At 61.2% G+C, this 11,858-nt stretch overlaps 1 protein-coding gene across 1 annotated transcript; it reads left to right on the top strand.

The window, feature by feature from the left end:
- Window positions 1-78: 78 nt before the first annotated feature.
- GBA2 (glucosylceramidase beta 2) lies at window positions 79-10,703 on the top strand. The gene is made up of 17 exons (XM_087715229.1): window positions 79-365; window positions 454-545; window positions 631-746; window positions 861-1,079; window positions 3,802-4,041; window positions 4,427-4,529; window positions 4,607-4,760; window positions 5,674-5,799; window positions 6,159-6,334; window positions 6,428-6,532; window positions 6,738-6,845; window positions 7,576-7,727; window positions 7,811-7,917; window positions 9,464-9,606; window positions 9,683-9,798; window positions 9,884-10,075; window positions 10,160-10,703. Exons 1-17 carry the CDS (start codon window positions 136-138, stop codon window positions 10,388-10,390), a joined length of 2,610 nt encoding a protein of 869 aa, XP_087571355.1. The 5' UTR covers window positions 79-135; the 3' UTR covers window positions 10,391-10,703.
- Window positions 10,704-11,858: the final 1,155 nt, after the last annotated feature.

The raw sequence follows: 11,858 nt of genomic DNA, 5'->3' as shown, positions 1-11,858 counted from the left end.
CACGCGCACTCCCTCTCCCCAAGGGGCGGGGACGGCGGGTGGGCGGGGCCACCGGACCGCCCGCCCCGCCCACTCCGCTTTCCGGCTAGGCGCCGCCGTCGGAGGGTCCGCTGCTCCGCGCTTGCCGCTCCCGCCATGGCTGCCTTTGGGGGCTGCGCGGGCTGCGGGCGGGGCGCGCACGGGGACGGAGAGGCGGCGGCGGCGGCGATGATGAGCCGCTACGAGGGCCGGGCGGCCGGGCGCGGGGTGCCGCGGTTCGGGTGGCGGCTGTGCCTGGCCCACCGCTTCGCCGAGCGCAGGAAGCCCCTGCAGGCCGGCGACGTCTCCCCCGCCCACGCCCTGCGGCACCTGGGGCTGGCCTTCAGGTGGGGCCCCTTCCACGGCCGAGGGGTTGAGGGAGACCGGGGACCCCCCCTCCCCTCCCCCGGCTGACCCTCCCCTCCCCCCCCGCAGGTACCTGGGCTGGTGGTACCGGAAGACGCGCGTGGAGAAGCGGCTGCCCTTCATCGACCTGCTGCACCCGCAGCCGCTGCGCCCCATCTACGGTAGGGGCCGCCCGGAGGGCCGGGGGCGCGCCGGGGCCGGGGGGCGCCGTCCAACCGTCCCTCCCTCCTCCTCCCTTCTCCGCAGGCTGCCCGCTGGGGGGTCTGGGCGGCGGCACCGTCACGCGTGGCTGGCGCGGGGACTTCTGCAGGTGGCAGCTCTCGCCGGGCTTGTACCAGCACCGGGCCGTGGCGGCGGACCAGGTGGGTCGGGCGGGGAGGGGAAGGGAGGGGTGGTCGGGGCTCCCCCCGAGCGACCTCCGTGCGGCGCCCTGACCGGCGGCCTCTTCCTCCTTCCATCCCTCCCTCCCCGCCCAGTTCACGGTCTGCCTGCGGCGGAAGGGCCGGACGGTCTACCAGCAGGTGCTCTCCCCCGAGCGGCCCAGCCGGCTGCAGGGCTGGAACTGGGGCTTCTGCGGCCACTACGCCTTCTACCACGCGCTCTACCCTCGCGCCTGGACCGTCTACCAGCTGCCCGGGCAGGAGGTGGTGCTGACCTGCCGGCAGATTACGCCCATCATCCCGCACGACTACCAGGTGAGCCTCCGGTCGGGGGTCCCATGTAATCCGAGGGGGCGGGGAAGGACGGTCTGGCCGTGACTGGAGCCTCGGGCTTGGGACTTCTCGCGTTCGGGGCTCCCAACCCTTAGCCAGGGCTCCCTTCCCTGGCCCTGCAGTGGCACCACTGCCTCCTGCCCCTCCCCCTTGGCTTCCCAACCACACACCTGCTGCAATTAAGTGCTGAACTTCCAGCCCTGGGCTGTGCAATTCATAATATCCACCTGGCAAATCTGCCTAACGGCTGAGTGATTTCTGAATTGTGTAACTTCAGGCGTGAGGTTGCAAATTGCAAAGGGAGCTGATGGAGGGCAATGGAGTTCAGGGTCCAAGGGAAGCCACGGGGGAGGGAAGACTCAGCCGGAAAGAGCAGCCTCTCCGCCTTTGCGTTGCCCTGGGAAAGCACAGCAGCCATGTTGCACAGGAAAACCCAAATTACACGCGCTGCCATGTTTTTTTGGGGGGGGGAGATTTGAGGGTCTTCCCATGTGCAGAGTATTGTGTGAATCCAAAGGGGAAGCAACTGGGCCGTGGATAAGCCCGAGCGGGGCCTCCCTGTGCAGGAACAGGTGCAGGCAGAGTGGAAGATAGTCCTAGACAAAACTCCTGCTTGCCACGCCTGCCACTCCTTCCCCCAGCAGCAGCCGGACCTCCGGTACTTTCCCATGAAGAGATTCTGGGCAGACCCAAACGCCCAGAGCCCCTCCGTCTTGCTGGGGTTGAGTCCCTGCCAATTCCCACTCCCCAACCATCACAGTCTCCGGGCGCTGGAGATGCCAACGAAGATGCCCTGGCAGACATGCAAAATCGAGGGTCTCATCGCCGTATTAAAAGACCCCCATGCTGTTGAATAAGGCTACTTCAGCTGACTGCAGTTCTGCAGTTCGGCTGTTCAAATCTCACCGGCTCAAGGTTGACTCAGCCTTCCATCCTTCCGAGGTGGGTGAAATGAGGACCCAGACTGTGGGGGTGATATGCTGACTCTGTAAACCGCTTAGAGAGGGCTGAAAGCTCTATGAAGCGGTATATAAGTCTAACTGCTATTGCTATTGCTCTATCTATCAATCTATCTATCTATCTATCTATCTATCTATCTATCTATCTATCTATCTATCAGAGGTGGCTCAGTGGTTAGGGTGCACTACTGCAGGCCACTTCAGCTCACTGTTATCTGTAGTTCAGCAGTTCAAATCTCACCGGCTCAGGGTTGACTCAGCCTTCCATCCTTCCGAGGTGGGTGAAATGAGGACCCAGATTGTTGGGGGCGATATGCTGACTCTGTAAACGGCTTAGAGAGGGCTGAAAGCCCTATGAAGCGGTATATAAGTTTAACTGCTATTGCTAATAACCTTCCCTAGGGGTACTTGTAGGTGTGAGGGAGAGCTGAGAGACCCCAAATGCACACACACACACACACACAGAGACACACGGGCCTAGGGCTCGGCCTTTCCACACCCCCTCCCCAACTGATTACAGGCAAGGAGGAGAAGGAAGAAGGTCTCAACAAGGGACACCCCCCATTCCCTTCCCCCTGCAATCAGCCCACTATGGCTGATGATTCCAAAAGCCTTGGGGAGGGGCCCAGGATGAAGGCAGCATCGTCATTGGTAGCTCCCCAGAGGTCACCCACAAGCATGACGGGGGGCCTGTCCGTGAGGTGCCTCTGTCTCCGGGAAGCCAGCCATCCCTTTGGCCAAAGCTGCCATGGGTCAAGGTCTCTGGGGCGGGGCCCTCCTCCCAGGCCTGGCGATCGGCATGCCGGAGGAGCTGGTCTCTGGGCTCCCTGAGCCAAGGGGCCAGAAGCGGGGAAGACGCTGGAGGGGCCTGGGGCTCGATGGAATGGAAGGAAGGGGGTGGGTGGGCTGATCCAGAATCCAGGGCTGGGGGAGGGGGTGAAAACCTGCCTATCTAGTCCTCAATCTACGACCACAACCGAGAGCAGAATTCCCATTGCTGACCAAGTGAGTTTCATCCGACTTTACGATCTCTCTCTGGCATCATGGTTAAGTGAATCACGGCGGTTGCTAAGTGAATCATACCGATATTAAGTGAACCTGGCCTCCCCCGTGTCTGGAGCTGGCTGGCAAAGTCGCAGAAGGGCGCCACGTCGGCCCCAGGAGGCTGCTGCCGTCGTAAAGACGTGCCGGGTGCTGGAAATCCGGGTGATGCTGGGACGGTGGCAGGCGAGAATTACCAATAGCAATAGCAGTTAGACCTATATACCGCTTCCTAGGGCTTTCAGCCCTCTCTAAGCGGTTTACAGAGTCAGCATATCGCCCCCAACAACAATCCAGGTCCTCATTTTACCCACCTCGGAAGGATGGAAGACTGGGTCAACCCTGAGCCGGTGAGATTTGAACAGCCGAACTGCAGAACTGCAGTCAGCTGAAGTAGCCTGCAGTGCTGCATTTAGCCACTGCGCCACCTCGGCTCTCCAGTCACAGGTCGTTTCTTTCAACGCCATTGCAACTTTGGCCACTGACCAAGATGGTTGCAGCTTGAGGACTGGCTCTCCACGGGGGACGGTCAAGGTCGCCTAGCCAGAACTAAGTTTTCCTTCTGGATAGTGTGGGGGGGGGAGGGGGGATTGTTTCGCTTATTAATCTGGTGGCCCTCAGGTGCTCCTGCAGGGAAGGAGGGGCGGAGGGGGCTGGATGAGGCTGGCCTGAGCCCAGACGAGCCGCCCGTCTTGCGTCCTTAGGACTCCAGCCTCCCCGTGGGCGCTTTCGTCTGGGAGGTGGAGAACGAGGGGGCCGAGGAGGTGGAGGTCTCCATCATGTTCACTTTTCAAAACGGCACGGAGACCAAGGAGGACTGCCGGGGCGGCCACTGGAACGAGCCCTTCAGCGTGGAGAAGGGGGGCAGCTGCGTCCGTGGGGTGATGCTGCACCACGTGACTCCTGCAAACCCCTACACCCTGGCCATCTCTGCCCGGGAGAAGGTAGGAAACCCCCCCCCCCCCATGGTCCACCTCTGCTCACAAGGCCCCGAGTGGGGGTGGCTGCCTTCCCCAACTGTAACGTAACATCTCAGACTGTTATGTTATGCACTATCAGGATGTTATGGAGTTTTAGGAGTTTGTTTTCTCCTGCGTGGTTCAGCGTGGCTCTGCATCTATATCACAACACCCAACTCCGGTGCCTCTGTGTTCTAGAAGGCCCCCTTGCTCGTACCCCAGCCCCCTCCCCGCAGCCTGTTCTGGGGCTGCCCTGCTCTCTTGCTCCTCCCCGCCTATCGTCGTCCCTGTCTCGAGGGAGGGAGGGGCCTGGCTCTTCATTCCCCTCTGTCCTTCCCTTCTCTCTCTCTCCCCCCCCCCCACACCCCAGGCAGGTGTTGCTGTTACCCACCTCACGGCCTTCAACCCTGCTGGCACCGGCCAGGAGGTCTGGCAGGATCTCTTGGCGGATGGCCGGCTGGCATCCCCTCAGGGTGAGTCCTGGGCTGTACGGTGGGCAGAGGCAGGCAGGCAGGAGGACAGGTCCCTGACAATCGGGGCTCTCTTGCAGGGCAGAGCCCCCCCACGGAGAAGGGGGAGGTCTGTGCAGCAGCCGTGTGTGCCACCTGCGTGGTGGCCGGTCACGGTCGTGGGACGCTGGAGCTGGGCCTGGCCTGGGACATGCCTCGCATTCGCTTTGGATCGGCGGAGAAGGAGCATCGCAGGTAGGTGCTTCCCGGGGAGGGGTGGCTCCCGGGAGGGGCGGGGTGTCTCTGTGCTTTGGGGTTGGACCCACTTGGGTGACCCACACAGCTCTGCCTGCGGGGAGATGCCCAGGGCTGCGCAAGCATGCCACAAGCATGCCACACACTCATGGAGCGGACCCTCACCTGACCTGTGGCACAACAAAACCGCGCCCGATTAAACCGCGCCCGATTAAACCGCGCCCGATTAAACCGCGCCCGATTAAACCGCGTCGCTGACGTCATCAACAGGGCGACAACAGCCAGCGCGGAGAAAGAAGGGCGCTTTAAATAGCGCTTTGAAAGCAAGCCGATTCAAGTTAAGGTTAGGTTTAGGGTTAGGTTTAGGATTAGGTTTAGGGTTAAGTTTAGAGCGTTAGCGTTATGTTTAGCGTTAGGTTAAGGGTTAGCGTTAGGTTTAGGGTTAGGTTTAGGGTTAGGTTTAGGGTTAGGTTTAGGGTTAGGTTTAGGGTTAGGTTTAGGGTTAGGTTTAGGGGGGTTAGGTTTAGGTTTAGGGGTTAATTTTAGGTTTAGCGTTTACAGCATGCTTCTGTCTCTGCGCTGTTGTCGCCCTGTGATGACGTCAGCTACACGGTTTCGTCGAGCGCGCTTTAGTCGAGCGCGGTTTTGTGGTGGAACCCACCTGACCCAGGAAACGGGGCTTCTCTCAGGAACAAACTGCAGGGTGGGCATCCTACCACCTGCGGGTCCATCCGACCCTTTGGCTGTCTCTCTCCGGCCTGTGGAGCCCCACAACAGTCCCAGTTTCCCAGGCCCCCCGTGGGAAAATTACTCCCCCCAATCCCCAGGTCTGTGTGCGGCCTGGGCCGGGCTGGCTTTGCTTCCCGACCGAGGCTCTGGATGGCTGAGGGTCCGTCTTCCTCTCTGCCCACAGGTGGTACACTCGCTTCTTTGGCAGCGACGGGAACGCCTGCCCAGCACTCTCCCACCATCTGCTGAGCCGCTACGAGGCCTGGGAGGAGAGGATTGAGGCCTGGCAGGGGCCCATTTTGGCGAACAGGTAGCGCCCTGTGGGTGGGGGTCTCCTGAGTGGCAGGAAGGGGCCCAGTGCCAGAGTTTTTTCCTGCTGTCCCTCTGCTGAGGGGCCACCATGGTCCACTCCGGCCAAACTAGGCTGCTTCTAGGCTGTCTCCTCCACCCCCCGCCCCTGGTTTCCCCCCACCCCTGGCCTCGGGCTGCCCAGACTCTGTGACCATGACGGGGGCTGCATCCCCCATCGGCTCTGCGTTGTTTCTGCTGAAGGGGTGGCTGGGTCCCCACTCTTCCTGGGCCCCCAGGCCGGGTGGGCAGGCCTCTGGGCAGAGTGAGCCCACCTCTCAGAGGAGGACCCATCGAAGGACCCCTGTGTGCCTCTCGCAGCGACCTGCCCCCCTGGTACAAGTCGGCCCTCTTCAATGAGCTCTACTTCCTGGCCGACGGAGGCACCATCTGGCTGGAGCTACTGCCCGAGGACAAGGAGGCCCTGCAGGAGGCCCGGGGACTCTCCAAGCTGCTCCCGGTCTTGCAAGAGTACGGCAGGTTTGCCTACCTGGAAGGTGAGGCTTCGCTTTGGGCCCCCGGGGGGGGGACGGATGCTGGGGAGGGGGAAGCCAGTGTGATGTGCAGCCGCTGCCGCTTCCTCCTTCCAGGCCAGGAGTACCGTATGTACAACACTTACGACGTCCACTTCTACGCCTCCTTTGCGCTCGCCATGCTGTGGCCCAAGCTGGAGCTCAGCCTGCAGTACGACATGGGTGGGTGCCCCTCCCCCTTGGGCTTCCTCGGCCGGCTCTGCAGGTGGTCTGGGCCGAGGGATGCCCCCGGCAGGGGCGGGAGGGAACGCGCCTCCTTGAGCCGTGTCGAATGCTCCCGAGGGCCTGGCCTGCGCTTGGCTGGCGGCAGAGGCAGCCGGCTGGCCAATTGGACAGCTGCTGACGGCGCTTCCCTGCCCCATCCCAGCTGCTGCAGTGCTGAATGAGGACGCTCGCCCTCGGCAGTACCTCATGAGCGGACAGACGGCCCCAGTGAAGCTGCGCAACGTTGTTCCCCACGACATCGGAGAGCCAGGTAAAGCCACCCCTCGTGTCTGCACACAGGTCAGGCCTGTGCTCTGAGGGGCTCCCTCGGCTTGGGGCCTGGCTGCGTAGGGGGGGGGCTCCCTGGGGGCTGCCCCTCTGCAAGGCGGGATGTCTCCAATTTGCCCGAATGTGCCCCCAAGTGTAACGTTCCCATGGTTCGTCCATGAGGCCAATGTGGAGAAAAGACAGGACACGACCTTTCTCGGGATGGAGCGACCCAGATTGGGGGTCTGAGAGCCCCTTTTATTGAGATAGGACAAAGGCAGGAGGAGCAATAGCATGTGATTAAAAACAGCCTGTAAAAGTACAATTTCTAATCTCCTGCTCAGGGAAGTTCTGTCTATATATGGTCAAATCCTGGGCGTCATTGGTAGGGCACATCTCAGAATGTTATGTTATGAACTGTCAGGATGTTATGGAGTTTTAGGAGTTTGTTTTCTCCTGTGTGGTTCAGCGTGGCTCTGCATGCCCTGGTATGAACTGGGCCATGGGTGACCCACACCTACACAAGGAACTATATTACAACACCCAAGCGGGGCTGTTGGGGGAGGAGATTGTGCGGCCCCCGCTTCCTGTGTCTGGGTGGGCGGGAGGACGCCAAGGCCCCCCGAGAGGCTGTCGGCAGCTGAGAGGTTTGGGGGATATCCCCTGGGGGCCCCGCCTGGAGTGCTGAGGGAGGGGGGAAGGAAAGCCACACCGTCTCCCGCTCTCTTGGGCAGATGACGAGCCCTGGCAGCGGCTCAACGCCTACCTGATCCACGACACGGCCACCTGGAAGGACCTCAACCTGAAGTTTGTGCTGCAGGTGTACCGGGATTACTTCCTCATGCAGGACGGGGCCTTCTTGAGGGACATGTGGCCCGTCTGCCAGGTGCAGTGCAGGGGAGGGCAGGGGCTGCCAGCCCCCCCGGGGGGCCCCGCGGACCCCTCCTCAGACCCCTTTGCCGCCCTCAGGCGGTGGTGGAGTCGGAGCTACAGTTTGACACCGACGGAGACGGCCTTATTGAGAACTCGGGCTTTGCTGACCAAACCTATGACGCCTGGGTGGCCACCGGGGCCAGGTGAGTGACGGGCCAGGAGCCCTGCCCCCCCACTCCATCCTAGGACCCCCACCCAGAAAAGCCTCTTGCTGTGGGGTGTTGGGAGTCCCCCTCCAGTTGTGGGGCCTGGGGCTCTTTGGCCTGGCCGCCGTTTCCCCTGAGTAGCAGTAGGTGGTCGTCTCTCGGGGGGCTTTGAAACATGATCCTGAGAAACACCCCCCCCCCCCAGTGCCCAGGGGAAAAGACCCCTGGGGGGGTCAGTCCTGGTTCTCCGGCGGCTGTCCAAGCATTCAAGGCTAATTCCTGCTTGAGTCCCACGCTCCCCCCCCCCCCAGAGGAAGGGTCCCTTGGCAGCTGAGCCCCTCGGGGACCCTGCTGCCTCCCCCAGCTGAGGCAGTTGCAAACACCCCCGCCTGCCTCCCCCTGCACAGCGTCCCCGGTCCTGGACTCTGCTGGCTGGGTGTCTTCAGGTCCCCACTTCCAACGGGGGGAGGGCTGCCCCGCTGAGGGGGCTGGGCATTCTGGTGCCCTGCCTGGATGAGGCCGAGAAGGAGGACAGAAGGCGGGTGCCCTGCTCTGCAGAGCTGGCAGGACTAAAGGGGGGGACCACCACGGCGACAAATCACGTGGCCTTGATCCACGGCTTCTTCCGTGGCCTCTGCGCCTGTCGCATGGGGGAGGGAGGGGATGGCTTGGTGGGAAGTAGCCGGAGGTGTCAGGAGGCCTGGATGCCCCTGAATGGAGGAGGTACCACTAGGCACAGGGTCCTTGGGCTGGTGTGGGGGGGGGGGAGTTAAGCAAGCTCAGCCTTGTGGGATTCTGCTGCAGTCAATGCCAGCCCTGCGAGGCGGATAAGGTCAGAAGAGGGTGGAGCTCTCCTTTTAAGGAGACGGGGCTCTAGGGATCGAGCCCGTGGCACGACAAAACCGCGCTCGACTAAGCCGCGCCCGATTAAACCGCGTCGCTGATGTCATCAACAGGGTGACAACAGCGAGCGCGGAGAAAGAAGGGCGCTTTAAATAGCGCGTCGACATAAAGCCGATTCAACTTAAGGTAAGGGTTAGGTTTAGGGTTAGGATTAGGTTTAGGGTTAGATTAAGGGTTAGGTTAAGGTTTAGGTTAAGGATTAGGTTTAGGGTTAGATTAAGGGTTAGGTTAAGGGTTAGGTTTAGGATTAGGTTTAGGGGTTAATTTTAGGTTTAGCGTTTACAGCGTGCTATCTCCGCGCTGTTGTCGCCCTGTTGATGACGTCAGCTACGCGGTTTTGTCGAGCGTGGTTTAGTCGAACACGGTTTTGTGGTGGAACCGATCGAGCCACCTTCCATCCCCGGCAGTCGGCAGCAGGAACCTGGCTGAGCTGCTCCACGCTCTTTTTTTCCGTGGCCCCCTGCCCAGCCCTCCTCACCAGCCCAGGGGGCCCTGCTGGCAGCAGCAGATTCCTGGGCCAAGCTGCCTGCTCTCCTGATGCCAGGGAAGAGGGCACCTCCGACTGCCCGGCCACCTCTCTGACTAAGGCGCCTCTCGTCCCTCCCTTTGGGCAACCCCCTCCTCTTCTTTCCTCGGCCAGTGCCTACTGTGGCGGCCTCTGGCTGGCGTCCCTTTGCGTGATGTGCAGAATGGCGGAGGTCTTGGCAGACGGGCCGGCCCAGGAGAGGTACTCGGCCATCCTGGCTAAGGGCACGGCAGCGTTTGAGCAGCTGCTCTGGAACGGTAGGTCTGGGCCGAGCCGGGCGGGTCAGCAGGCCCGGAAAGAGCCCCCAGCCAACCCGCTTTTTCTCCCTCGCAGGGAAGTATTACAACTACGACAGCGGCCGTGGGCCCTCTTCGGACAGCGTCATGGCGGACCAACTGGCCGGGCAGTGGTTCCTACGGGCGTGTGGGCTGGGCGAGGGGCAGTCCGAGGTGAGGAGGGGGGGCCAGGAGGCTTGAAGTGGGGAGGGCTGTGAGCCGGGGGGAGGGGGCTTCACGAGCCCCCTCTGGTCCACAGGTTTTCCCTCGCAGCCACGTGCTCAGTGCCTTGAAGACCATCTTTGAGCTGAACGTGATGGGCTTTTCGGGAGGGTCCATGGGGGCGGTGAACGGGATGCGTCCCTCGGGGTCGCCGGACACCTCCAGTCTGCAGTCGGACGAGGTGTGGGTCGGTGTGGTCTACGGACTGGCCGCCACCATGATCCAGGAGGTGGGTGACGATGGGGGGGGTGGGGGGAGGCGGGGAGGGGCGGGTGCCAGCCTGGCTGACTGGGCTTCCTCTCGCCTGGCACAGGGCCTGGTTCAGGAGGGCCTCTGCACCGCCGAGGGCTGCTACCGGACGGTCTGGGAGCGGCTGGGCATGGCGTTCCAGACCCCCGAGGCCTACTGTGAGAAGAAGGTCTTCCGTTCTCTGGCCTACATGCGCCCACTGAGCATCTGGAGCATGCAGCTGGCCTTGGAGCAGCGGGCGGCACAAGGGCAGCCCTTCCCAGCCCCACCTGTGGCCAAACCCAAGGCCCTGTGAGCCAGGGGAGGCGGGCAGGATGCCGCTCCCGCCTGGCCCTCCTGAGCCAAAGCAGGCGCACGGGTGCACCCGGTATGAAGGAAGCCCCTCCCCCCCCCGACAGCGGGCAAATGCAGAGCTGTTGGGCAAGGGGGGCAGCTTAGAGGTCTTGGCATTATCCAACCTTCAACACTCCCCCAACCCCCCCCCCCCAACACCCTTTGATTTGCACACAATCACGTTCTGTATAATCTGAAGTTATTTTTAAGAGGCTGAATAATTTTAATTTAAATAAATAAATTAAACTTGGAAAGAAGGCTTTGCAGAACCCTTGATGATGGCCGTGGCATAGCAATAGCAACAGCAGTTAGACTTATATACCGCTTCATGGGGCTTTCAGCCCTCTCTAAGCGGTTTTACAGAGTCGGCATATCGCCCCCAACAACAATCCGGGTCCTCATTTTACCCACCTCGGAAGGATGGACGGCTGAGTCAACCCTGAGCTGGTGAGATTTGAACAGCCGAACTGCAGAACTGCAGTCAGCTGAAGTAGCCTGCAATGCTGCATTTAACCACTGTGCCACCTCGGATAGATTAGATAGATAGATAGATAGATAGATAGATAGATAGATAGATAGATAGATAGATAGATGATAGATAGATAGATAGATAGATAGATAGATAGATAGATGATAGATAGATAGAGCAATAGCAATAGCAATAGCAGTTAGACTTATATACCGCTTCATAGGGCTTTCAGCCCTCTCTAAGCGGTTTACAGAGTCAGCATATTGCCCCCAACAACAATCCGGGTCCTCATTTTACCCACCTCGGAAGGATGGAAGGCTGAGTCAACCCTGAGCCGGTGAGATTTGAACAGCCGAACTGCAGTCAGCTGAAGTAGCCTGCAGTGCTGCATTTAACCACTGCGCCACCTCGGCATACAGAGGCAGGAGGGGGCCGCTGCCTGGGTGCCCCTGCTCCGCCAGAGGTGGATCTCCTTCCTGCAGAGCAGGCTGTTCTGGGGGGTGTGGTGGGGCGAGTGCTCTGGATCTTCCAGGGCAGGGCCTCTGCCAGCCTGTCCAAGCTCTCCCAGGACCTCTGGAGACGGGGGGGGGGGCACCGGTGTTCGTCCTCTGGGAGGGGGCAGCGTCTAGCTAAGCAGCTGGGCTTGGGCAAGGGGGGAGTGGCCTGCAAAGGGCCAGCATTGCCGCCTTCTGAGAATATTTGAAGTTTGGCCAGTCTTGTGTGAAGGGTGGGCTTCAGTGGCCCCCGGGGACTTCATCTTTCCCCTGTCTTTGTTCACACAAACGCAGAAGGTGGGACTCCATCTCAATCTTGCCCTGTGAAATGGGCACCCCTGCCCTGCCCATCATCGTTCAGACTGAGATGGGGCAGACTGGGGAGGCCGGCCCCTGTGAGTGGATCTAGAGTGGGCCTCGTTGGGAGGAGGAGCTGCTGCGAGCCTCCTGGAAAGGTTGGCAGCAGA

This window comes from Thamnophis sirtalis, unplaced genomic scaffold (genome assembly GCF_051295495.1).
Source record: "Thamnophis sirtalis isolate CommonGarterSnake01/CBP01778 unplaced genomic scaffold, rThaSir2_p1.2 scaffold_5, whole genome shotgun sequence".
NCBI lineage: Eukaryota > Metazoa > Chordata > Lepidosauria > Squamata > Natricidae > Thamnophis > Thamnophis sirtalis.
This window is presented reverse-complemented; position numbering and strand designations above follow the sequence as displayed.

Coding starts and splice junctions, on each gene's coding strand:
- GBA2 (XM_087715229.1), top strand. CDS start 136: ATGGCTGCCTTTGGGGGCTGCGCGGGCTGCGGGCGGGGCGCGCACGGG. Junction 747..860: donor GGGCCGTGGCGGCGGACCAG/GTGGGTCGGGCG, acceptor CTCCCCGCCCAG/TTCACGGTCTGCCTGCGGCG. Junction 5,800..6,158: donor GGGCCCATTTTGGCGAACAG/GTAGCGCCCTGT, acceptor TGCCTCTCGCAG/CGACCTGCCCCCCTGGTACA.